This window comes from Haliaeetus albicilla, chromosome 13, assembly GCF_947461875.1.
Source record: "Haliaeetus albicilla chromosome 13, bHalAlb1.1, whole genome shotgun sequence".
Lineage (NCBI taxonomy): Eukaryota > Metazoa > Chordata > Aves > Accipitriformes > Accipitridae > Haliaeetus > Haliaeetus albicilla.
In genome coordinates, this window is record NC_091495.1 from 42,677,622 (window position 1) to 42,704,415 (window position 26,794).

General features: G+C 41.0%; 2 protein-coding genes across 4 annotated transcripts in view; one reads left to right on the forward strand and one right to left on the reverse strand.

Annotated features, from left to right (window-relative positions):
• The first annotated feature begins 600 nt into the window (after positions 1 to 600).
• GMCL1 (germ cell-less 1, spermatogenesis associated) lies at positions 601 to 21,280 on the forward strand. Its single transcript, XM_069801214.1, has 14 exons — positions 601 to 896; positions 1,470 to 1,593; positions 4,435 to 4,531; positions 5,361 to 5,458; positions 5,946 to 6,058; positions 6,782 to 6,847; positions 7,021 to 7,105; positions 7,337 to 7,427; positions 7,953 to 8,093; positions 12,568 to 12,637; positions 17,381 to 17,456; positions 18,341 to 18,486; positions 18,698 to 18,785; positions 19,910 to 21,280. The coding sequence occupies exons 1-14, from the start codon at positions 715 to 717 to the stop codon at positions 20,036 to 20,038; spliced, it is 1,506 nt and encodes a 501-aa protein (XP_069657315.1). The 5' UTR covers positions 601 to 714; the 3' UTR covers positions 20,039 to 21,280.
• A 999-nt stretch (positions 21,281 to 22,279) lies between these two features.
• LOC104320094 (hexokinase-2) overlaps positions 22,280 to 26,794 on the reverse strand; it is a 37,385-nt gene continuing 32,870 nt past the window's right edge. For all 3 annotated transcript variants that reach the window (XM_069801212.1, XM_069801213.1, XM_069801211.1), the window contains one exon: positions 22,280 to 26,743. In XM_069801212.1, the coding sequence (XP_069657313.1) occupies positions 26,599 to 26,743 (145 nt within the window). In that variant the 3' untranslated portion in view covers positions 22,280 to 26,598. The remainder of the gene's footprint in view (positions 26,744 to 26,794) is intronic.

Genomic DNA, 26,794 nt, shown 5'->3' on the forward strand with positions numbered 1-26,794 from the left:
CAGGGAGATGTCTTTGGGCGCTTCAGCCTCAGAGCGCGATGCCCAGGGCGGGTGGAACGTCGCGACGGGGGGGAGAGGAGATGGCTCCAGCTCCTTACGAAGGGGCGAATCCATTGCCCCCATCTCCGTGGGCCCAATCCCACGGGCATGCTGTGAACCCCACTCCAGCAGTGCTTTGAGAAATGGTTTATAAAATCCCATACCCATGCTGTGTCTGGGGGAAATCACCGGGGAGGGGGTTGTGTGGGGGGCAGATTTGGGGGTGCAGGCCTGCACCACCACCCCCCCCCCCAAACGCTGCAGTTACATTGCTGCTGCTGGTCCCACTTGCAGCTCAGTAACCCGAACAGTTCCTCTCGGTCATCCACCGCCAAGCAAGAGCCGTGATGACGCTGAGGCAGAGCATTAGCTCGCGTTATTGCTTTTATTTCCTACGGCACTCGAGGAAACCGCGGGGACCCCCGCCGCCTCCACCCCAACGCCCACCCGGAGCCCGCCCCGCCCCGCCCCAGGTGGCGCATGCGCAGAGCGTAGCCGCTGCCGCGCATGCGCCCTCACCGCCCCCCTTCCGCGCAGGCGCAGAGGCGCGGCGGCAATGGCCGCCACCGGCGGTTGCTGAGGCGCCGCCGTCGCCGTCCCCGCTCCGCTCCGCTCCGGGCGGCCTCATGAGGAGGAGGAGGAGGAGAAGGAGGCGGAGGCGACGGCGGAGTGGCGATGGGCTCGCTGAGCAGCCGGGTGTTGAGGCGGCGGGTGGGCCTCCCGCGCGGAGATGGAGCGGCCGGAGACGGCGGTGGCCGGGGCGGCAAGAGGAAGCGCGGTGGGGCCGAGGGGCCCGGTGACAGCGACAGCGACGGCGAGGCCGAGCGGGAGGAGCGGCTCCTCAACACCCCCCGCAGGTCCGGGCGGCACGGCGGCTGAGGGGGCCAGCTGAGGGGGGCTGGTGGTCGTCGCCTCTGAGGGGGCTGCGGGCCTCAGTCGCGGCCGTGGGTCTGTCAGGGGGCGGGTGGCGGGAAGGGGCTGCAGGGCCGGCGGCCGTCGCGGTGGGCCTGGGGTGGCGAGGCAAGAAGAAGGGGCTGCGAGGGGCTGAGGGGCCTGGCGAGGTCGGGAGCGGGTGGCGGGTTATGGGGGCAGGGGTTGGGACGTTCGAGGGCCGAGCCCGGTCTGCGGCGGCTTGTGGTGCAGGAAGGAGGTGGGGGGCAGATGGGGGGGGAAAGGTTTTTGGTGTGGGGTTGGTTGGTCGTGGGCCTGGGGCAGGGGTTAGTTTCTCGTTTGCTTTGGAAAGGTCCCAGCAGCAGCCGCAGTAAACAAGAGAGGGGAAGTCGTTCGAGGACGTGGGGGGCAACGGCGGCAGGGGGGTGGGCAGCCCGTTGTGGGGAGAGAAAAAACCCTGTCGAGTACTTTATACGTAGTGTTGCTTCTGTAACAGGAAAAATTTGAGGGACCGTATCTCTGTTTGCCTTTTTCTGTAGGAAAAAATTGAAAAGCACTTCTAAGTATATTTATCAAACTCTGTTTTTGAATGGGGAGAACAGTGACATCAAAATTTGTGCTCTGGGAGAGGAGTGGAACTTGCATAAGATATATTTGTGTCAGGTAAGTGGCTGCTTTCTTACTCATGATAGAAACTGTATTTTTAATAAAAGAATATCTGGTAAATGTTAAGTGTGACTTCTTTTTTCTTTTCTTTTTTTTTTTTTCTCCTTATATTTCAGACTCATTACTTTTTTAGTGGACACAAACAGTTAAAAAACTTGTGTTGTGCTTTCAACAGTAATGTTAGGAAACGTAGCTGTAGCTTCCTGTTTGAAAAGTTTCTTCTTCAGTTCCATCTCTTGCTATTTAATTTTTTTAATCTACTCATCTTAACCTTGGTGCATCCTTTGTGAAAACAGTGCTAAAAATTGTCTTTTGATGTCCTGAGAACGTGTTCTTGTTTGCTAAACAAATGGCTGAGAGTCTTCTGCGATGTTAGTATTATTGCGGGGCAAAGAAAGCACTTCCAGAATGGATTTGTAAAGCACATCCTAATTCAGTTCAATTTTACTGTTCATTGGGACTCAGCTACAGGAACCTGAAGTGAAATTGCTGGAGCTGGGTCTCTGTACTTGTTATGCAGCCTTCATCCTTGGATGAAGGCTTTCTTGCTGCTGCACGAGGAAGGTATGCACAGAAGCTCAAAAAAGGACTAAACCTTAGTGCGTACCTACAAAAAAAGGTGCTGTTTCTACCAGCATTTTGTTTTGGGCTTGTATTAAGGTGAAATTCTTTGTGTTACTTTTTGTGTTTTTGGAGTGAAGAGGTACTGTTATCTTTACTGTCTGTTCTCTTTATTACTTTTCCTGTGACAGAAGTGGGGAGAAACCATGGCTTTGTCTTGAAATGTCTAATTCAGTTGTGCCGTTAACTTTAAAGTGGGAGTCTAACCTTGGAAGCAATTTATTTGAAGCGAGAAGAGAAAGTAACTGTCAGGTACTATACCTGAAAATGTGTGCACTTCTTTGTTAGCTGTAGTCAAACACAAAGCAGTTTTATGTGTTACAAAATGAAGATGTCACTGTGAGATGTTCAGCAGGTTGCATGCAGTTTCTCTGGTGTAACAAGTGATGGTAGAAGCAAATTCTTGATTTTTTTGTTGTTGTGTTAATGCCGTGATTCGGTGCAGGTACAGCAATTACTTGCATTCGCCACAGCAAGGGAAATTTCATTGCTTCCTTGTAGGAAAAAGCCTTTTATTTTACATGCGTCAAAGCGTTTTAAAGAGCATAAAATGAGGGCAGGAAAGTAATTTTTGTATAGGCCAAGATTGACCAGTGGCAGCCATCTCTGGATAGAAGAGTGGATGTGTTTGACCAAGGAGGGCAGCTGGCAGACACAGCTTTAATTGTCCACTCACTTTGGACTCTATATAACAAAGGGAGGATATAAGCGGGTTGGACAGTCAGACTTACGTTGTGCAGCATAAACGGGGTAGGCACATTGCCAGTTCATCCTCAGACTGTTGTTGGCCATGGTGTTTTTAATCATTGTTGTGATTCTGTTGTTGCTATGTCTCAAGTTCGTGAAGCTACTACTTAAAACTTAGTGCGGGTTGATGACTAAAATTGAATATTAAATCGCTTCTGTGGATGCTTTTTAACAGACTTTGAAAATTGCGATTTTCTTCTGTAGAGGCCTTGTCCAACTGATGTTCCTGCGAGATGAAATTTTGTGGTTAAGTTAACTGTTCTTGTAAGTCAGGTTTCTATTTCAGTTCATGCTCTGTCGTTGGAATTATGTTACTATAGGTAAAATATTTTTGGAGGTTAAAAATAACTCTCCTTGTAAATTACTCTTAATGAAGTGACGACTCCTCCTCTGCCTTGTTGAGCAGACTACCTCAGTCTGAATGTTTCTGTTTCTCTAGTCTCTCAAGTTACTGCATTTAGTTTGTTAAATGACAGTAAGGTGCTGCTCTGCCAGTGAACGGCAGATCTGAGAAATGGAGGATTTCTTTTTTCTGATGCTGTTTACTAAAATTATAATTCCTCATGAAATTGAGGAGTTGGTCTACGTGGAAAAGCTAAGGTAGCTTCATGGGGATTGGTAAGATAAGGTCCTGGTTTTGAGAGTAGTGTGTTGTATGTCATCATAGTTAGAGGATATGCTGAAGGTATAGAAATATTTACATGATCAAATAAAATCAAAATTGGATTTTATGTTGTTTGCTGCCCTGAGTTGAAATGCTGAGTTAAGAGGTCAGGGAATATGGTGCTGTACAAATAGACTTTATTTTTTTGATCTCTCAGGTAAACTTCAGTGAGTGATAGCATCTCATAATGGGCACATCTCCTGCTGAGAAGGAAAATCATGAATCCTAGTAGAGCAGTATATTTCACTTCATTTGGATGGAAACCTATCAAATTCTAGTTTTATATGCCTTACACTTTATAATAAAAGGTATATTTACATAAATGGTGTATGTGTATGTGTCCTTGGTATGAGACTACAACTTTGTACATTAATTTGTATGTCTTGCATGCTTTTTTTTCTTTTCTCCAATACCCAAACTGGCATTTCCTAATGCCTGCAGGATATGTTGTCCGTCGGTAACATTAAGGACTTAGTTCTTGGACTAATTATATCCCCATTGGTGGTGTGGTTTGTAGGAAAAGAGCTTATGTGGCTTTGCTGGCCTTTTAAAGCTCTTTACTTTGATTACAGACATGTAGTCCAAATTTTCTATAGGCATTTTCACTTTCAGAAATAGAACAAATACAATTAGCTCTTTCTCAAGTATATCAGAATGTTTTAGCTTGTGAAAAGTTCCCTTAATACATTTTGTTCTGCATAAAGGTAAATATTATTGCGTTTTTGTTCCATGTGCTGCTTTTGACAGTTTTAATTTGAATGAAATCTTTTACTTGAGTTCTTTTTCTCTCCTCTTCTGTCATATAGTCAGGCTACTTTTCCAGTATGTTCAGTGGATCTTGGAAAGAATCTAGCATGAACGTCATAGAGTTGGAGATTCCCGACCAAAATATTGATATAGAAGGTAAGTAGGAACCTTTTATTTTAACGTAAACTCTGAAGGTGGAGGTTAAGTTCAACCTGACAAAAAAAAGATGAAAATATGTTTGTTTGGGGTTTTTTTTAAGAATAATTTTCAAACTAGTAAATAAGAAACTTGAGAGAATGAGTTCTGTGCTCATTGATTTTTAAGCTTAACTCAGGTCACCAGTAGAGTTGAATTAATTTTTGTACCTTTGAGTTGGGAAGCACAGCTGAAAAGCAACCACTTGTCCTGTTGTTTTGGTATCGGGGCTCTTGAGATCAATGTGTGCAACGCTTGTGGAGACCCAAGTGTTAGAGTGTGAATCACATCTTCATCTGTCTGGTCTTGCAAAGCTACCAAGTGAGTGCTTGCAGGGGACCGATGTGAGTCAACGGAATGTTTCGCTATGGTTCCAAGCACCACGGAGTGAGAAAGTAGTGTTTTTCAGAAGAATTGCAGAGAAACTTGTAACATCGTAGTAATACCTCAACATTATGCTAGTGATCAATTGCAGCGAAGGATCATGAGGTTTAACTTCCTTTTATCTAGTTTTACTGCTCTCCACATTGCTCCATGGCGTGACTTGGTGGCTGTTTTAAGATGAATATTTTGTTTAAATGGTGAAAAGGACTGTATTTTATTGGTTAATGCCATGCTTTGTGTTTTCTGGTTTTGTGTGCGCTTGGGCAGGTAAATACTAGCTTTCTATCCAGGGCAAAATAAGATTGTAGAGAATGCGTGCACTGAAGTGGTTTGGTTATATTTAAGGATTCTTTTAGTTATCCATGCTCAATGCCCTATCTTTGTTTGACACTTGTATTCTTTTCAGCTCTGCAGGTGGCTTTTGGCTCGCTGTATAGAGATGATGTGTTAATAAAACCCAGTCGAGTAGTTGCACTTCTAGCAGCAGCCTGCATGCTGCAGCTTGTAAGTAATAAATATGCAATATTTTATGCTTTCTTTTCAGATAAAGATAACAGTTCAGATACTCACACACGTGTACTGTTTCACCCAGGGAAATGAATCATCTTTTCAGACTAAGTGGGGAAAAAACCCAAACGTAATGCAGTGGTTTTATTTAAAAATGCTATGACTAAGATTCCGTTGTAATATTAGGTGCCGCTTTGAGAATCATATCTACAAGTAGATTAAAGTATGTTTTAACAGCTCATTTGTTCTACCCTGAAGGTATTCATTAAGCTTTTCTTTCATGTGATATATTCTTAAGAAAAGAATCTATTTTTCTGAGGAAAGTTGGTTTAAAAATTCTGGGTAGTGTAGCATAGGTCACTGTAGCGCTTGTGACTTTGGTAATTGTTCAGGCATGAGAATTTGTATGAACTGCACAATCTTTGACACTTCCTGTTGGGAAATTAAAACTTTGAATATTTGTGGGTTTTTTCCCTCCCCACAGGATGGCTTAATCCAGCAATGTGGTGAAACAATGAAGGAAACCATTAATGCAAAAACTGTGTGTGGTTATTATAATTCAGCGGGGACATACGGGTTAGACTCTGTGAAGAAAAAGTAAGAATTACTTTCTCTAAGCTGCTTTGTACATTGCTAATTAAACATGTGAATTTACAGACAGTAAAATAATGCCCAAGTTAATTTTTTATTTTTTAAATCTATCTGACTTGGACTCTGCTTGTCCTACTTAGTTTTTGAGTTTCTACTGTGATCAATTACCTTAAAATTGATGTAGATTATGGTAGATTGATTGGCCTGTGCTGTGAATGAATGAATTAGTGAAGTATATTAGTAAAGACAGTATGTTTGGTCTTCAGTGGGACAATGAAATAATACTTGTGATCATTGACTGTTTTATCACAAAACTGCTTTAATATTCAGAAATTAAGCTTAACCTTATCTTAATTAGGAGGGATAATTACACATTTGGGAGCAGAATGCTGAGGTTAGTGCTAACTGCTTCCTTCTGCTGTGAATTTGTGTGTTCTCAGAAGTTTTTGTGGCATTAATAGTACTTTGAATTTAGCTTTCACTGTAGCCTGAGAGAAACTAAGTGCAACTTTAAGAGTTTTTAGAAAATTTTTTAGAAGATTTTATGGTAAACATCATGTTTTTGAAATAACTCTTTTTCATATTTTTATGCATTCATGTGTTGGGTTAAAGCAGTATTTCAAAATCACATGGTACATAATCAGGCTTTGTCACCCTGAGCAACTGTTGCTGGAATGTTGACATATATAAGAAAAAAATGAAGGTACTAATTCCTTGCTTTTAATCTAGGTGCCTTGAATGGCTCTTGAATAACCTGATGACTCACCAGAGTGTTGAACTCTTCAAAGAACTCAGGTATTCAGGCTTCAGTTAACTTTCAGTGTTGAAGTACAATTTCTTCCAAAATATATAGCTTACTACAAATTACTTTCTAGGCTATTGATGGTTGCTTGTTACCTAGCTTGTTTTCTTGATTCTGTGTATATTGTCTCGGAACTCGTATGACTTTTTTTTTTTTTTTTTTTAAGCATAAACCTCATGAAACAGCTTATTAGCTCTTCTAACCTGTTTGTAATGCAAGTGGAAATGGACGTGTATACTGCTCTCAAAAAGGTACTTGGCAAAGGGGCTGGCTGGGGCTTCACGAAGTTGAACTCCTGTGTACTAGTTGATTTGTAACGTGATGAGAATTTTAGCCTTTTTGGTATTTACTGAAAGTATTTAATAGAGTATCAGAATCTTTGTAGGAATTAATGCATTGTGAAAAGATTCCTTTAATAATGCATCTATGACTTGTTTGAAAACTTCTTCAATTACTCACTAGAGTTTGTTTATTTTACCTAGTGGATGTTCCTTCAGCTAGTGCCTTCTTGGAATGGGTCTTTGAAACAACTCTTAACCGAAGCTGATGCCTGGTTTGCCAAGCGTAGGAAAGGTAAGACTAACTGGCATGGCCTTGGATTGGGGAAGATGCATGTTAGAGGTAAAATATGATAGTCTTCCTCCACTTCTGAACTTCCTCCCATTTTCACTGGGAAAGCTTGCCTCTGCCAGCAGTCCCTGGCATCAGATTCTCAACAGTGATAGCTTTTTCACTGTTTTGTCCACATGTTTTCAAGTGAGCACATAGCTTTTTCACTGTTTTGTCCATGTGTTTTCAAGTGAGCAGACATGGTCACTATTTTTGCTTTGTTGCTTTTGCTATTGTTCAGTTAGGGTAAGCTTTTGTGGCCTTCTCACTAGAAGGCACTAGTGTATTTCAAAAGAGGAAAAGGTTGGTCTAACATTTCTGCTGAAAAGTTTTGAATGTAAGTAATTTCTTAATTTTAGCTGCAAATCGTGATTTGCCTGTCCATAATACCTTTCTCTGATCAGTAAGTTAAAACTCAATTTCAAATATCAATAGGGTCTGGAAAATATTTAGGAAAATAAATTGTAATACAGGTGCTCTGTCTTGCAGATTTTGAGGATGACATTGCGTTCCTGGAATCAGAACAGGGGAATGCATTCCTGTCGGTATTCACGCACTTGAGATTACAGTATATCATCAGTGACTTGGCATCAGCCAGAATTATTGAGAGAGATTCCCTAATACCCTCAGGTGAGTGAGTACTCCTCTGATCAAGTTCTGTGTGTCTTTCCTAGCCTGTCCTACCCTAGACTAATTGGGAGGATCTAGGTGCATTTACTGGTCTTACCACTCACATGTTTATCTCCAACATCTGAATTGTGGCTGAAGATTCAGCAGAAGTTGAATATTAAATTTACATGTGTAAAAGTCTTAAAAGGCACTACATGTAGGTGTGCTAAGCATTTTGTTGATCAGTCAGTTTATCAAAATACTCTATAATCAATACATAGTACAATATCAGTGTTTAAATGACCCCAGAGCCCCAGACATGCAAAAAAACTTTTAAGAGAGCAAAACTTGCTGGGACTCAAGTGTCTTCTAGCCATTATCTTTCTAAAAAGAGCTGGATAGATTTTCATAGAATTTGGAATAATACCTGAAAATGAAAAGTGATAGTACAAGATGCTGTGAACTCTTCTCCAATCTTCAAAGACAAGTGTCACTTGCTAATGTATACTTAGGATGTTTTTGGAGGAGATAGGATATTTAAGTATTGCTCTCTTGTCCTTTTATTTGCATTTTTGCTTGTATAAAATACATCCTCATTCTAGGTCCTGGTGCTTTTTGAAGCCCATAGAGTGAAATGCCATTTAATGTTACTATAGATTACTGCGATTAACATTACATCATCACTGAAAAATGAAAAGCCCCATTCTCATCTTGCTGCTCATGTCCGAATTCACAGATAGGCTTTGTTCTTTGCTTGGAAAAGTGTAAACCTGGATAGATGAGTAAGACTGGAAATGAGTTATCAAGTTGGGCTCTCACTTGAAAATTTTTTTCCACTATCATTTGTATCTTTTATCTCGTGGAACACCTGCCCCTCCTTCTTTTTCCTTTTATTTTTTTCTCCCCCCCCCCCCAGTTAGTTGTGCTCCTTATAACAGTGTTTGGACTTCTCATGCTCTGCCTTTGAATTTGGCTTCTGGTATTCTTGCTCCACATTTCACTCTATTCAGGGTTCCCTTATCATAGTTGAATCTTAGCATTGAATTTTGCATCTTAACTCTGACAGGTGGTTTTTTTTCCTAGCTCATGTATACAGCTTTGATATTATTTTTTTATACCTGTCCACATGATAACTATCCATTCATCTGTGTGTCTGTGATGTCTATTTATAGGTATAATTGCCAAATGTCAATTAAGACTGCTTTTATTGAGCTGCTTATCGCTCTTATTTGTAACTTCTTAGCATCTGTGTTCTTGTCATCTGCCCATACTTGTAGCCTTGGGGCTTGCTTTGGACTCTTGCCATATGTAAATATTTCACCTGTCTTTGAGTTACACTGATGTCTTCCTGCAAAATTAAAATTTTTTTTTCATCTCATATTGGCTTTTTCCTTCGTGCTGCCATAGATGTCAACACAATGATGATATAACGCCAAAACAGACTTGTTGGGTTATTTCTTTTGAAGCCTGCTAGCCTGATCAAATTGTTAGATGTTTTTAAAAACACTTTCCTTGCCATTAAGGTGATGTAGTGAGCGTCGTTTTACTCAGTTTGCCTTTTTTGTACTGCTGTATCCTGTCTCTGCCTGAAATAATGGCTTAGTTGCTCTTTGTAGCTGAATGTCTGAATAACCTTGAGCACCTCTTTCTCATGCTTTGAAACATTCAAAAAATGTGGCTATCAAAAGCTGAATTATGGCTCCCTATGATAGGGGGTACCTGTGGGGAAGAGGGTAGGGTCCTTTCCTTGCTTGAAATCTGTCAATCTCTTGCGTGAAAGTGGACAATTACTATTGCTTAAAAGTACTGGCTTTCCCTACTCCTAATTCTGGTTTAAGTTAATACCTTAACAGATGGAGAAGACACTGTCTTCTGCACTAGTTCTGACAAAGTAAAATTCGAAGGAACTCGGGTTATCCTGTGCTCAAAACGTCTATTTAAAAGTGTTCTCTGAACAGCAGGTGGAGGCAGTGCATTCCAGAGAGCTGCGTCCAGCCGAGGTGCAGTTTGGGTGAATGGTCTGATCGGTTACCTCCAGCAGATGGGGCAGTTTTTGACCTCACGCAAGTGATAACATTTTATATTACACGTAAAAATCTCAGAAGAACAGATCTGATCTTTGATATGTGATAGTTTATATGCTTAAATGATGTATAAAGTAGATATAATCCATCTTACTTAAGACTGATATTGGTACAGATTTTAATCAAAGTGCAAAGACATCTTCATTCTGTAATAAAAAATAAGGCAACTTTGGGTGAATGATCCTTTAGATCTTTAATGAAGGAGACAGGAGAACTGTGAATTATTTCCTTGTGAAGTGGCTTTGTCAGCATGTAAGATGTTGCAAACCAGAAATTTGCCAGTAGTACACTTGATTTCCTTCTCTTAATGTTGCTGTTGTTATCACTTGCCAGAATTGTGATGGGCAGCCTTTTCTTAGTGTTCTTCAGTGGATAAATTTTGTGTCTATACTCAAACCCAGAAACCTATCTATGTACGTCAGAGGAAGAATGTTTCTTAAATTGTTACAAGATTAATTGCAACTTTGAGGCTGATTTGCTTGTGCTTAGCAAAAAAGAATGTAATTTTCGCATAGTTCACAAGGTATTAGACAGGAAAATGCTTACTCTTGTAGTTAAACAGTTCATAAGCTGTGATAAATGCAGAAATAGGCTTGGTCGCTTTGTAGTTGTGTGGTGGGAAAGGTAGTGTGATGACAATGAGCGTGTGGTTAGGTTAGTGCAGGAAGAATATCTGGTGTTTACACTGTACCACTGATTAATTAAAAAAAAAAAAAAAGCTTGAATCCCAAGAGAACTGGGAGAGCGGGGAGGGAAGAAGAGCGTAATGTGGAGACCTCTGTGTGTAATGAAGTGCTGTTAGAGCTTAATACTTGATAGCCGTTGTAATCCATTGATATCAGTTCATAGCCAAAAGCTATGTTGAGATCAGGAGCTCTTGCTTGTTGTTTAAAAGGAGACTTAGCTTGGTGGTGCACTTTCAAACAGGTTATTGGCTGCCAGCATCCAGTATTTGAGGTGATTGCATGGCACCTGAGAGAATCTACAAATGTGGAAATTGCTGGGTAGTTTGTATTGTAGCATAAGCCTTTTAGATTATTCTAGATGAAATTGTTCTCAAGGAGGTAAAGACGGAAATCGTGTTGAATAGTTGAAAGAAATGGTGTAATTTTTTTTTTTTTTAAATACCCTGTATGTGCATAGCACCTGCAGGAGAAAACTGAAATACTGTATTAGGAGTTCACAACAGAGTCTGTTCTTGTTTGCATAGAAAAAATGCAAGAGACAGAAATACGTAATGTGTCTGTCTGTAAGCGAAGTGTTCATTGTTGTTTTACTTGGTAACTTCTGAACATTTCCTAATCAGCGTTTTCCCTCTTAATGTTTACAAATGAACAGATTAACTACAGGTGAAATACAACATCTGAAATAGATACATACATACACAAAAATAGAGAAGGTGCTCTTGTCTCTTTTTTTTTTTTCCCTTCTAGCACATCCATTCTCTGTTCTTTACCTGTGTAGTTTTCCGTGATTCATTTTTATACTCTCTGTTGTAGTTTGGTTAATTCCCATTTTGATCTGAATCTTAACTCTAGAGTAATTAGGGCAAGGGCTAGTTTTAATTTTTGCATCTGGGACTTCTAAGGCAATCTCAGCACTATGATCTCACTTTTTCTCTCTTCTATCATCTTCATCAACTACCTGTTTTGTTTTTGTGGTAACAGTGGTTCTCAGCGTTCAATCATCCCAGTCCATTCCTCCATAGAGTTTGTTCTTGTACGTGACCTTGCATACTTGTCCCGTTTATCTTGACTAAGAAGAATTTACATACTCTGCTTTTGGGTGCCTGTGATCCCGTTTGTGTAACCGACTTGCAAGCTAGTAGTTTTTGTTCTGTTTTATATCTTGGTTGCAACTGTCAAATTAATACAGCCGATAAAATCTTTATGGTGCTCTTGGAGGAAGACATGATTTATCTTTATTCCTGGTAGGGGACAATTTCTGTTTGTTTTTACCATATCCATGACAAGTCACTGTTTCTTTTATCCTTTGATTCTGTTTTCTTCTTGTTTAACTTCTGTAGAATTCTGTTGGGGATTCAGAAAACAGCATCTTCTCCCGAGAGCTTGTTAACAAGCTCCTTGGCTTAACAAAAGTTTGCATGCCGAGAAAATGTGTTGAGTTGCATCACTTCTGGCAATTGTGAATGCTTGATAAGATGAATATAGTCCCGAGTTACTTAGTGTTAGTTGTTGATTTTTATCTGTACCGCTTCTTCTGTAGATGAGGCCTAGAGATGAGTAACACAAGTGCGTTATCAGGTGGTGGGTTTGCATAGGCCATCCAGTTAATAAGTGTAACCTTATTATTTCAATGTAATTTTATTTCTATATTTCAAATGTTTATGAACATCCCCTTTCCCAGCTCCAAAGACAACACCAAGCTTATTTATTTTTTTTTAATTTTAGAATGGCTGTCCTCTGTTTACAAACAGCAGTGGTTTGCCATGCTCAGAGCAGAACAAGACAATGATATTGGGTAGGTATATTACAGGCTTTCTTTTATTACTTAAATTAGAAACCTTCCTTTCATATAAATTCTGACATGATTAACTTTCGGAGTTTACATTAAGAAGAGTGGGGGGGAGCATACTTCAGTGGTTTTAAACTCTGTTGTTCTCTGTGGAGCCGTCTGTTCCCTTGGGCTGGCCAATCTCCTATCCTTTAAACAGTAGAACTCTAGCAAACTTGTATAATGCAACCAGAGGTAAACGCTGGGGAGGGATGTTTTGTATTTTCTTTTATGTTGGTTAATGCTTCTCACTGGTACTTTGCCTTGAAATATGTGTTGAGGCTGTGAAAGTAACTTCTTAGCCTTGCATTTTAGGGATGACTTTAGGAAAAGTACTGCAGATGGAGAAGAAGCCTTTTCTTCTGTCCTGCTTCCTTCCTCTGTGGCCTCGGTGGGCAAGAGGTTGCAGTGCGATGTAACTAACTGAATTGGTGTAGAAGACAATTTGTCATTTTTTTGTTTATGCAGGGATAACTCCACACTAACCTTTGTTCCCGCCTCTCCCATCCTAGCTTCCCAGACAGTGAGCGAGGGCCCAGCACCCAGCAGGGCTTGGCATCCTGTTTGCCTCATTCCTTTCTAATTTCATAGCCTTTCCCCCCCTCAGTGTTTATGTTTGATAGCTCTCTGTACTGCAAGCACCTCCAGCTTTTCCCAGGCAGTGCATCCTTCTCCACTGCTAAGACCCTGTTCTCTCCGTAATACTCCTATTTTATATCCTATCTTTTCTCCTTCCTAGACCCTGTGCTGTACTGTGGTGGCATTGCATTGCCATTGAGGAAGTTCCATGACAACTGCTGTGTTTCTGTGCCCTTTCCAAGATCTGCATGTAGCTGTACTTTGTGTAACACCCTGACTGGTGTCTGTGTGTGTAATGGGTAGTTGGGTTTCTTGAGCCTGTGCCTAACAAGGGTTGTCAGTGGTGGTGGCTTGGGCAGTGAGGCATGTTGATTTAATGTATGTCACATATAGGTGTGTGATCACAAACTGTTTCCCTTCCTTCTGCTTGCTTTTTGCCATGTTGCATTGAGCCAGGTCCCTTAATCTCCAAAATGCAACTGGGGGAATAGTTCCTGCCTCTGTCTTCTCTCCTGGTTCTTGGTGTGCTTTGTGGAGAGCAAATGTCAGGTCTGGAAGCTGCAAAATGTTTGTTACCCTTCAAAAACCAATAAACCAAATTATTTATTTTCTTCCATCAGTTCCATTAGCACAGCGTTTGCCGTTCTGAATGTGAGCAAGTTCAATTGCAGTGGTAGGCTTCATTTATTAATTGCAGTCTGAAAAGCATAAGAACCACTGTCCTGATTTGAACCAAAGGCCATGCAGTCTGTGACAGCGTTCAGCAGTAGAGAGGTACAAATCTACCATCTTCCTTTAAAGTGAAGAGTGAGTGTTGTCTTGATGTACTTCTCTGGCAGTGAGTCGTTGAAGATTTTCCAGATGGAGGTTTTGGCTGGATTGTTACTGAACAACCAACCACCAATAGACCTGTTCTTAAATAGGTACAGTTCTGTTTTGAAACAGCTTATGCTTTAGTCCCCAATACCCTGTGGCAGTGGCTTCCATGGCTTAATTGCGTATTATATAGGAAATATTCCCTTAATTACTTCCTTTTGATGTTAACATGTAATAGTGTAAAAAAATCCCCAAAACTCTGACTTCGGTCTTAAGAATAGTCAAGATTTTTAAGAAGTGGTTCTCTTTGTCAGTAGCAGCGCTTCAGAAAACAGTAAAGTACGCAATTGTTAATCTTATCATTTCAGCTCCTAAAGATTAATGTCGGGTGGTCATTGCTTGTTTCTGATACTATTGTTTTCTTGGGAAGACTTTTCTTGTAATGCTGGCATTTATGTATCTAACAGTAGACGATTGTACATTGAGTGTTACCTTCTAGCTTGTATGGGAACCACAGTTAATATGAAAGTGAGTATTAACATAGTCATCAAAATTCTGACACAAGATAAGACTGGGTATTTGCTTATTTTTGATGTCTTTTGGTAGTTCACTGTAATACACTGAGAGTATTTTAATTGTCAGCCATCAGATGTACATGCTTCTGAAAAAGTAAGCTCATACAAAACTGAAGTGGTGATGATGGGGATCATAGCAGCTTTAAAATGAGCAACTTTCATGTTCAACTACAGTGCTGATGATTTCAGTGACTCTTGGAAGGAGCAGAGTATTTTTCCACGTTTTTCTTGCTTGACTAGTTTTCTCTTTTGCAGTATGGGATTTTTTTTCTTTTTTTTTTTTCTTTTTTTAAAAATGGCTAAAACTGAATATCTCGGGCAGAGAAAGTTTTGCTTAACAGTAGACATCTGTTTGCCCGAATGTCTTATTCTGGCATTTGTTGCCAAGGTCTTTCATTAATAGCTGTGGTAAGAAGTGGGTGAAATGTAGTGTTTCTTCTCAATATGTCTTAGCTTCTGACTTTGGTAGTTTACAAACTTGATGGTTCAAGGTGGCATCCAGGTTACTGTTTGTTTAATAGTCAATACTGGACTAATTGTTTTTGAACGTGGTGTTCTCTGGAGTTGTGTGGGAGGGAGATGGGGAGGGTTGCGCGCACATGCGTGCGTGAAGAGCTTCCCTGTAGTTATTTGCAACTCAGTTGTAATGTTGCTAGTCTATAGCATGCAATCTCTGAGAAGATAAACGTTATTTGAAGTCCTGAGATCACTTCTCTGTCTTCTACTGGCAAGCTGTAGTGCCACCCTGCAGCGAGATGCCTGTGGTTCGTAACTTGTGTCTTAGAAGGGAAGACATGCAACTGTTCCTTCGTATTAAAGCAAATATTTTGGACATTCAGCCAACCTGGAGCTGAAAGAAAAGAATTAAGGTTTTATTAGACCATCCTTTTATCCAGCTCTGCTGCCTTTCCTCTCACACTTTTTGGCTGTATCAATATCTTAACACGTTTTTTTTTCCCTTAGAGATAAAGATGCAAACTTAGTAAGCTGAACAAAATGTGAAGTCTGACTCCCAGTGAGCTGAAGTAAGGCTCTATTTTCATATCCCACCTGGTGCATAGCATAATTGCACCTGCTTATTTTAAGACTGCCAACATGGAAATGATATTGCTTTGAAATGTGTGATGTGGTTTGCTCTTTTGATAACTTTAGAGAAGGAAATATTTTTCTTGTACTTCATGTAGTTTGCATTTAAAAGGACTAAACATTTTATTCACTCTTCAGAATTTGAGAATTTTTTAGTGTAATACTGGAGTTTGTGACTTTGAACTGTAGCTGCTCGAGGTTTACTTGAGCTAAAGTGGATCTCTCTTTTTTTTTTCTTTTTTTTTTTTTCATTTTAATTAAACATTTGTTCTGTGGCAGATGCAAGACAGACCTTTTGAGTCCATGACTGGAATAATTTTTACTCTAATTGTCTCTTTGGCAGTGTTCAAGAACGGAATAGAATAACTTGACTGTTCACTAAGCATATGGTAGGCCAGTGTAAGTGGTTAAAGCTGGAAGTTTTGCATCTTCTGAGGCTGCTCAAGGAGTTGAGAGGCGGGGAATACTACTGTCTGTCTGAACATTATGTACTAATGTTTGTGAAATTTGTCACTAATTAAACAGAAATAAATCTTTTATCACCATTACTGAATTTAGGTCAGCTACATAACCAGTTCAGCTAGAAGATGTGGAAAAAGCACACAGGAGGTTCTTGGATGAATTTGGTTAGCATGATTAGCTTATTTGCTTAACTTACTCATAAAATACTTAATCTTCCAGGATTGGTTTTTACAGAAACAGGGGGCGAAAAGACCACAGAATGAGTTTGTTCGTAAAAGCTATAGCCGCAAGTTCTTGTGGTGTGTGTACAGTAGGAAGAGAACAGATGCTGCGTTTCTTCTTGCTTATATAGCTTGAAGTATATTGTTTGATAGTGCAGGTTTATAATTTAACTTGGGGGGGGGGGGGGGGGGGCAGTTGCCTTTCATTGTGATTTATAATACTCACTTTAAGCGTTTGTCCTCAGTGTAACTTGAAGACTTTCTGGCAATGGTTGCTTATTTGATTAATGATGTAATCATGTGTAAAGTTAAGTGAGTAACATACTTCTGGAAAACTGGGACTGATTTTACTTATGCTGTCTCTGCAAGATTTTTTCTACATGTTGAAGCGCCAGTGGAAATTACTGGGTGAAACAAGTTCATGTTGGTATAGGATTACAGAATTAAGAGGCTTGTGGCACTTCATGATCACTGTGGGTAAACTTTTTTTAGACAGGTTGCATAACCAGCCACTTGAGAAATCTTTTCACAATGTCTCTGTGGGTGCTTCTTCATAGCACTGCTATTCTGCAGAGTCCTGCAGCTGTTCCTTAACAGTAGCACTCATTTATGTTTGTGCCTTGTAAGTCGGACTACTGCATTTAAAAAGGACTTAAGTTTTTTTAGGAGGATTGGAGAATGTATTTCATTGCAACAGCTATTATTTTCTTATCTGGAAAAGTTCTTCTGTAAAAGTCCTACCTAAATGAGGTGTCACAACCTGGTTTATGTTGCAGTTTTGTAGAGTAGTTGGATGTTCATGGGACAGTTTGGGTTGGAAGGGATCCTGGGAGGTCATCTAGTCTTAACTTCTGCTCAAAGAAGGGTCACTTGTGTGGTCAGACCAGTTTACTCAGGTCTGTTCATCTTTCCCATGTTAAAGTACAACACAAAGCTGTTTAAGTGTCCTTAAAGATGCAGTTTTTTTGTAGGCCTCAAGAAATAAATAAAGAGGAACTGGAAGGTAACAGCATGAGGTGTGGTCGAAAACTTGCAAAGGATGGTGATGTAAGTACGGCATGTGGCTAAGTCTGTGCATAGCTGACATGTCTTAGACATGTTAGGTATTTTCAAAACATGTAGGTCTTAATTGTCAAACTGCATCAAAAAGATGTAATGGAGATGGTATGTTAAATTATTTTGTTCTCCCTAGAAGGATGAAAACGCTTGCCGTCTTTGTGATGAATAAGGGATTAGTGTTTTAATTGTGTTCTTACACTGCAGGCAAGCCCATGTTTGGAAGAACTTTAGTGTGTGAAAGGAGGGAACGTAGCCATGACTTATCATTTGAGACTTGTAAAATACATGCAGTTAAAATATAGCTCTGATTTAATGATGTCTTTTTAATTGGAAAAGGAAGCTTTCTAGATAAAATGTGTAATCGTCACAGCCAGAACCCCTGTGTGTTCCATATACATATGTATATATGTCTTTAGGTAACAAGTCTTGTGAAAAAACAGGAAACATGAATTTTTTTCCCACTGAAGTCTCTTAACCTAAGGACGTTGTACTTCAAGGAGTGCTTTAAGCATGAATGGGATCCTGTAGTTAAGTGTTACTCAGAAATACAGCACCAGTTACCAGAATGCAGAAGTATTTTAGAACCACTTGTGTTAAATGTATTTTTTTATGTTTGGAAGGCAGCTGATACTAAGCTTGTCTCGTGTAGTCATCTGTCTGCAAGGGTTGGCTGCTGAAGTGAGTGGTTGCCTACCAAGATGTCTTATGTTTCAAATAGGTGTTGGCAAGGATCCTTGAATCCACCATACATCTCTGTAGCTGAGAATCCCATTCCCAAGTTTGATTTGTTGGAGAGGTGGCACTTATCGTTGGTGTTGTGTAGCCAATACTCAGACTGGTTTGTTTGTTTTTTTTTTACTTACGTTCTTCAGTACTGCTGGCGGTGGACTGGATTCAACTTTGGCTTTGACCTTCTTGTTACATATACAAATCGTTACATCATTTTCAAACGGAATACGCTGAATCAGCCATGCAGCGGATCAGTCAGTCTGCAGCCTCGGAGAAACATAGCCTTCAGGTAAACAGTAACCAAAAAGGCAGACCCTGTGGTTTATGCTAAAATGTCTTACCATAACTAAGTCTTTCCATGTATGCTTGCATTAAATTTTGTTGCCACCAAGTTAGTTACATTTGAAAATGTTATTCTGTCTCCTTGGGAGAAACTCTTTGTGCTGGAAAAACTTAAGTTATGGGAGACTTAAGTAATTTAACTGTTGTTATATCCCTAGGTTACGTCTAGCCTCTTTTGATAGCAGTGGGAAAATTATTTGCAGTAGAACGACAGGATATCAGATCCTAACCCTTGAGAAGGACCAGGTATGTTTGTGGATTTTTGAGCTGTTGAACTTGAATTGTGAAGTCCAAGGCATGAAAAAAATGCTGAGAAGTCAAAAATGCTTTTGAAGAGGAGTTGTTCTTCTTGTTGTCATTGCTTATGTGGAATTTCAAGCGTTCCTTTTATAGGCAGTGGAAGATCAAGCTAATTTGTGGAGTGTAACTAGAGTAGGGTAGTGTGGATTTCATTAGTGTTGATAATAGTGAAATTAGTTCCCATGGTGCTGCTGAAGCTATTTGCTCTTAGTGTAGTGTTCTGCTGGACGACTGCTTGCTTTCCCAGACTTCCAGTGCTGGGGAGATTACCCATCTGAATAATATGTCCATCAGACTCCTGCTTATTTAGAGGCAAATTTGGATTTTGTTTGAAGACATTTATATTGTAAGCTGAAAAGTTAAAAGAATGCATGTTGTTCAAGGATGGTATTCATTACTCTATTAAAAAAAATAAATAAAAGCTTCAGAGAGGAGTGGAGGTTTCTTAAGAGAATGTGCCCATTTCTGCCCATCTGTGACAGCAGAATGTAGTAAGGAATACGAAAGTCTTGATCATCAACTTTCTCAAATCCTAATCAGCAGTGATACATAGATGGTGAGTACATAGAAAACTTTTCCTTCTAAATGCCATCCTTACTGTAGCATGAAGTTTCACTTTTGCTACCCAAAAACCAGTTCCTAGAGTAAAACTGAAAAATTCCTACCAACAAACTGTAATTTGCTTTGAAATATAGACTATTATAGATGGCCTGGTTGGTTAAATCTCCTGAAACTGGTAGTGGCAGAAAAGTCTCCCTTTCTCTCCAGTGTGCTTGAAGGTGATGTTTGCTCAGCCATTTCTTATGGTTCTGTTATCTTTGATGCAGAAGGGTTGGCAGCACTGCATCAAAGGGTTGTAAGCGTTTTGAGAATATCTCATCAGTGTTAATATTATAAAACGTCTGCTTAAGGTGAATTACTATCTTGGGGTTTTTTTATCTTCTGCTTTTTAATACCTAGTAATTAAAATTTATAGAATGACAGTTAGTATCAATCTTGTGTGCTTTTTGATGTACTTCCCTCTAATGGCATCACTTACTATGCAAATGTCCACTGTGTTTGCTTCACAGGAGCAGGTAGTAATGAATTTGGACAGTCGACTCCTGATCTTCCCACTCTATATCTGCTGTAACTTCTTGTACACATCGCCAGAGAAGAAGGCTGACAGTGAGGCACTGCTAGATAATTTGGAAACCTGAGACCTCTTCAGTGGAATATAGTAGCACTTCTATAACTCTGTATGCCTGCTTTAAGTTAAATGCCCTGCTGACGCACAGAGCTTTGACAACAAAAAAGGCCTTACACTGTAGCAAATATATATGGCCTTAGTATACTCCTATGCATATCTGAAGAGAAGATCAGAAATTATATAGGCCAAAACTAGTTATCCCATATTTTTGTTTTATTTCTGTTCTGCACCTTCAGACAGTAGCCATTCCATATTTGAGAAATGTTACATTTTTATTTTTCTGGGCGAAAACTGAGCCAAATTGGAAATAGGGAATTTTCATGAATGACATCTTATGAACTTATCTGTCAGATTCTGAGCACACATGGTAGGACGTGTGTTTTTTGTTAGTGTGGTTTTGGTTTTTTTTTTTTTTAATAACTGATCTGTGAATACCAGATCTGCATTCTGCTTACTTTTGTGGTCTTTTTCCATTAGGGCCAAATACATCTATGTAAATGTTGCCTGTCAACTTTCGTTAGTTATTGAACTGTACAGACTTTCAAACCTGCTTGTTTTTAAGCCTTTATTGCATCTCATATACGTACATATCTTTCTTGTTCTTGGGCTTTTTTTAAAACATTGCAGCAAATATTTATCTTTTTTAGCACGTGAATTTGCTAATAAGGATGCTTGTCAGTTGTTTATTTTTTTCCATGTACTGAAAATACTCATTAATGTACTCACCATCATTTTGAGTCTATTATACAGCAGCAGCTTTCAGCTAGGATTCTACTGAATGCTTACTATACTCACATGAACCAAATACCAGTTTTTAAACATTGTTTTTTGTGACTTGTTTTAACTGTTACATTGGGAATATATCCCATTTTAGCTCAGGAACTTGTGACCTTTGAGTGCCTTTTGAGTTGTATGTGTTTAACGCAAACTTCACATCAGTTAAGCAAGGTCACAGGATCCAAAGTAAGAGCTGGGAACAATGGATTCCTTTTCAGTTGGTTTGACGAATGGTCAAGTGTAAGAGACACTCTGTTCGTTCTTTGTATGTGTTGGGTTTTATGTTTGTCTATTGCAATTTTCAATTCTTACAGCAGGATTTTTTGATTCAAAGTGGGAATTTTGCCTCTTTAGCCTATTTTTTTAATGTTGTCAGAAGAGTATTAAAACCATTTGTACTTTAAAACAAGGATAAAAATGTGTTAGGCAAGATGGAAAAACATGGCAACTTGTCAATAAATGATTTCAAGTGGAATACTCACCGGTTCTATCCTTTTCTGCCATGAATAGCTTTTTCTGTTGGCTTCAGCCTGTGGATTCACCTCTGTATAACCTTGTATTGTGTCACACTTCTTTGGAAGAAGGCAGAAGCATTTTAAGGCGTTCATCTGCTACAGCATTGAACTTGGTATTTAGATACTTAAGTAAGCAGTTTTTCTTTTTTTAACTAGAAGTACCAAGTCTTTAAAATGTGTCATTGATTCAGTGGAAAGAAATATGGGCTGCTTGTTAATGGCAGAAGAGAACAGGTACATAAACCCCATTTTTTTATGTAATGCCAGGGTTGAAATCTTAAGCTTTGTTGGTGGGTTGAGCTGCCACAGGGCTCCTGCTTTGTGCTGAGGGCTTAGCACCTCCCATTCAGGTCCGGATCCTGCTCTGCCCTTGCACCCCGCTGGCTCCCAGGGCCACCCGCTGCCCCTGCTCACCCTGGCAAAGCCATTGCTGCCTGCAAATGCAGCCCTGGCCTGCGCACCCCCATGCACGTCTGCCCTTGCTGCTGGGGAACCGCCACCCTGCAGCGTGGTGAGGATGTGGGCTATGGAGTAAGAGCTTACGTGAGCCTTATCTTGATATTTTTCTTCCAGGCATGAACAACTCGCTCCTTCCCTTGCTCTCTGAGTGGTCTGGTGCTACCTGTGCCCTCCCTTGCCCTCCTGGTTGTGGAGGGACTGTCAGTACAAAGAAACAAATCCCTTCCCAGCTTCGGTCCTTCTTCCCAGTGGACAGGATGAGGGATTTGGGATAGGGTGGTGGGGCAGGTGTCCTTCCTAAGGGGTTGCGAAGGAGTCAGAGGAGCACAGAAACCCAAACACATCACAACTTACCCCAGAAAATGGGTGGCTGGTTTTTTTTGTTTGGTTGGTTTTTTTTCTCTCTTTTATTTGTCACTGACTAGGAGCAGCAATCGTGGCAAAGGGGAGCTGAGAAGTACAACACCACACTCAGGAAAACGGTATGAAAAGTACAAAAATAAGGAAGCCTATATATAATATAATTGCAGTCAATTACTAAAAATAAATATTGTTATCACAAAATAACAACATCAGGTGAATCTACAGTCACTCATTTCTGCTAGCAGCTGAACAGTCTTTGGCTTTATTTAACTCCCCCTGCCCCACACGGAGCCAACACCCACATTAAGATGCATTTTCTTTGCTTCAGGCCAGAAAGACTCCAGACTTATCAGGGATGTCACAAGGCAAATAATTTGACTCTTTCTCATTCCAAATTACCTTGTGACCAGGAATTGCCTCTTTGGCCTTCAATGACCACTTTTCTACCAGAGCAAGCAAAATGATCTGTCAAAAGATGGTATTTTCCTCTCTTTATCTGCTGGAGGGGAGGAGATTATGGTGAGGTGGGGGACCAAGGCTCCCCCCATTCCAGTTTATTTTGCTGCTGTCCTGTGCCTCGCCACGCATTGCATGGGGATTTGTGGGTTTTGTCACTGTTTTACACCTGTCCCCACTCCCCTCCCACGCACTGGACCTTTTCACCCTCTTATCTCTGTCAGATAGCCTGGCCACATTTGAATTGCCTGATAAGAAACTGCAGCACAGAAGCACCAAGTTATCTCAGGTCAAACTACCTCTGAGCTGCTTCCAGGCCAGAGATCTGTGCGTCTCGGGTATTCCTCAGACTGGGTGACTGAATATGATGCTACTCCCTACACAACCTTTGCCTCCAAGAAAGAAAGAGGCAAATTCCTGTTGCAAGGCTTAGTAATTTGCTGCTTATGTATAGATATATTTAAAAAAAAAAAAAAGCAGTAACAATAAAATCCTGTCCGAAGTACCAATGAGGAGAGAATTGCCAGGGAGGAAAGGTCAGTGTCTCCAGTGTAGCAGACCTGTTCTCATGCTGCCAGCATGGTCAGAGAACATGCCAGCACAACAGCGGGAGTGCAAAGAAAATGCATCCTAATGGGAACAACCAAGCAAAACAAAAGCCATCCTAAATCCACATAGCAGCGTTTCTTACTGGAGGAAAGAGACAGACTGGGCAAGTCAAGTTGATCAGTCTGTCCATCTCTCCCTACATATAATAGATTTGATCTTCCCTTCATATCAATAGTTACGATTCAATCTTCCCTTCTTCATTTTAAACACATTCACATAACATCCCACGGCAACATTTTGGTGTGAGGTTACAGTCCCACTGAAGTTACAATCAGACTGTACAGCAAACATCTCTGGTGCTCATCCCCTTTGAGACAAAAAGGAGCACAAACTTCTCAAAGTGTTTAATAAAAACCTTTCTTACAGCCAAGGGTATATCTGCAATCACAGGTTAACACAGGTGTTTTGTAACACTTCAAGTATCGCTTTTTAACTGGGAACATTTCAGACACTGCTTTATTCTGAGTCAAAGCAAAGGGGAAGCAAAAGCTTTCAAGCTTTACAGGAGCCTCGTGGATATCCAGGTGGGTATCCATCTGACCAAGCCCAGCCAAAAATCCTCCCTGACCTCACAGAAAGTTTAGATCCATACCCTTGAGCTTCAGCACGTGGCTCCCTTGCTTTGTCAGCCCCATGGTGCTGCTGCTACCACTACCCCCCAGACCAGATACTGCAGGACAGACCAAAAGCAGCTGTAGCTCCAGGTAACTTGTACTGCCTTTACTTCCTCTGTTCCAGGAGAAAAGAAAGTGCTCAGCAATTCACCACCACCACCCTGTGAGCTCGGGGCTAATCCTTCCTGCCACTGTAAATCACAGCCTGTCCTTTGCTGCAAAGAAAGGCAAGGCGAGCAAGGTTACCCTGCTCTGCCTGTCCTTGCTAAGCAGGTACTTAACTACCCACGTTTTCTTCTCACCCTTTTAGTCACCCGCTCCACAATTTGCTGAACTGGAGCCTGAATCAGCTACAAAACCAGGGCTGCCCCATAGTCCCAATCTTTCCTACTCTCCCACCAAAACTACAGTTGTATACAACTTAGCTCACTAACCGATGAAAACACTACCTATTTCAAAAGGGGTACAGCTGGATAAAAGTTAAAAAACACAGCCACTAATGCAACTTTCTGCACGGTGCAGCAGGTAAAAACATTTCTGTTTCAATTTTTCAGTAGGCAAAATGCTGGTCTTCTCAGGAAAGAATCACACACAACTGCTTGGTACCATATTAGAGGATTTCTGTATCATCTTTCAAAAATTTATTCAACATCATCTAAAACTTCCACTAAACTTGGTTTCTTACATCATTTCTATACACAGTCAGATTTTATTTGTTATAATTGTCTTGAGGCTTACAAAAAAATAAGCATTTAAAATGCCCAAAGAGTAATTTTGCTTTAAAATTGTGCTACTGAACTTGACCCCCAACATAGAAGAGATACTTTTGGTAACGAGGTTATCCCAAGCAGTATAAAAATATACATAAAAATAGACAAAAACTCTATCCTCCAAACTGAAGGTCTGTTTGTGGGAATTACTATTATTTTTTGTACATCACTGGAATTTCATTATCTTCTGCTAAATATTTACAGAAACATACCCACCCCCATCCGTATGCCTCTGCCCACTCAGGCAGAGAACTGCAGCATTTAGTTCATCCGCAGGCTTTTCTGTTGGGAAAAATTAATCGTTGCTTTTCACCATGGCACACAAAGTGATGCTACGGGCACGTTCGTCCCCGGGAACGTTCGCCGACAGCCCTGAGGATGCCAAATGGAAATGAGGTGACACCAATTATTGCCGCTAACTTCATTGAGTGAGTTGAGATCGCCTTTGCCAGTGCCTCGCCGCGAGCCCACGCGCACCGTCAGCACTTGAGCCGAGTGTTTGTTGGACCAGGACAGTGGCGTGAGGGATACGGGCTCAGACAGGGGTCCCTGCAGGGCCCTGGGTTATTTCACCACGCGCTGCAATAGGAAGTGATGTGACCTTCCAGAGCAAAGCAGGCTGGGGAGGGCAGGGGGACAAAATAAAACCTCTCCTTGGGTTAAAACCAGCCTAATCCTCAAAGCTTCACTGCAGGGCCCCACTGCTCCTGTGCATCGCATCCCTGGCTTTCTGATTTCCCTTTTGTTCTGGTGATAAATTCAGAATGCCCAAACCTCTTGTACAACTGTCCTCAGGAATTTGGGTCTCTTTCTCCAGTCTACCCCAAGAAAATTTTAAATTAAAAAAATAACACAAGAAAAAAAGAAAATAAGTACTCTGTAGCATTCTTAAATGACATTAAAAGGTGAAGTCAATTCTAAGCAATATAACCCCCCCAGACTATGTACATAAAAAGACTTAAGATCTCTTGAAACATAAATATACAGTGTATAAATCCAGGTGTCACCTAAAAGGCTGAAGACGCAGAACTATTTCACAGACAAAAAGCAAACCAAACTCACCGCGCCAAGTGTAGACACACGGACGACATTTGAGTGTGTGTGTATTTGCAGGGAAGACACCGACCCATCTTGGCAGTGGTTCCTTGTATCCGCACATGGACCAGGGAAGGGCGCTAGTGGTTTCCAGGGAACGTAACACAACCGTACATGCCACATTCCTACACTCTATTTAGGGTGCGGGTGAGAGGTCGGGAAATGGGATTAGACCCTGAGTCCCCAATTATTTCCAGGCACGTGCTCTGCTGGAGCAGTTAAAGGAGCACCTCTAACTTGGATCCAGCAGGTTCTTTAATATTGCTCACCAACAGAGATACTTGGTATCTCTCAGTGCAGACCCAGAACACACCGGCTGAAATTCTGCACCCTGTGCTTTAAGAGTTACCATGACTTTCATGGAAATAATACAGCCTTGATCAGGGTAAAAGACTAATGGAGGTCTTTAGCCCAATCTTAAAGAGGTTTGCTTTCTACAGCACGGACACACTACGACTCTGACATACATAAATAGGTACTAGTTACTGTAAAGTGACAATGCAGTGTCTTAATTATTCTAGCATTATCCTTTCTGCTGTTAGGGAAGATATGAGAGTGGTTAGGAGATGTGGGGAGGAGAGCTGGTGTTTGACGGAGGCTGCAAGTGGAACAGGTCCAGCTCTAACTGGAAATATAGGTAGACAGCCAAAAGACACTTTTAGCTTTACTTGATACGCAGTTTTATGGCATGCAATAAAACTCCTAAGAAAACACTTGATACAAAGCACACAGCATCTCCAGTCCCACTGGTGGTATCTCAAGAGAACAAGTAAAGCTAAGAGTCTGCTTGCGAGGGGAGGCCACGTGTGTGTGTGTGTGTGTGTGTGTGTGTACGGAGGGAGGGAAGGAGGGACCGGGCAGGGAAACGTCCTGTTTTGCTGAAACCAAGCTCTTCGGCAAACCTCCCTCCTTCTATCGCTGGCCAGCCTCCCGGATCCGGCAGGCCACCGCCGTGATGAGCGCTGCGCCCTTGCCGCTGCCGTCTTCCGACTGGAGGAAGGTCACTTCACACTTTGGAGACAACTGCTTCACTGTTTCGTGCATGACGGTGGAGAAGCTGGGGGAGGCAAGGAAGAGATGCTGATTTAACTTGCCTCGGGCTGAAGGT

What these genes read in the sequence shown, in the direction of transcription:
- GMCL1 (XM_069801214.1), top strand. Translation starts at nt 715, where the DNA reads ATGGGCTCGCTGAGCAGCCGGGTGTTGAGGCGGCGGGTGGGCCTCCCG. An exon ending in TTAGACTCTGTGAAGAAAAA is followed by an intron (nt 6,059 to 6,781) that starts GTAAGAATTACT and finishes CTTTTAATCTAG; the next exon opens with GTGCCTTGAATGGCTCTTGA. An exon ending in GTTTGCCAAGCGTAGGAAAG is followed by an intron (nt 7,428 to 7,952) that starts GTAAGACTAACT and finishes TCTGTCTTGCAG; the next exon opens with ATTTTGAGGATGACATTGCG.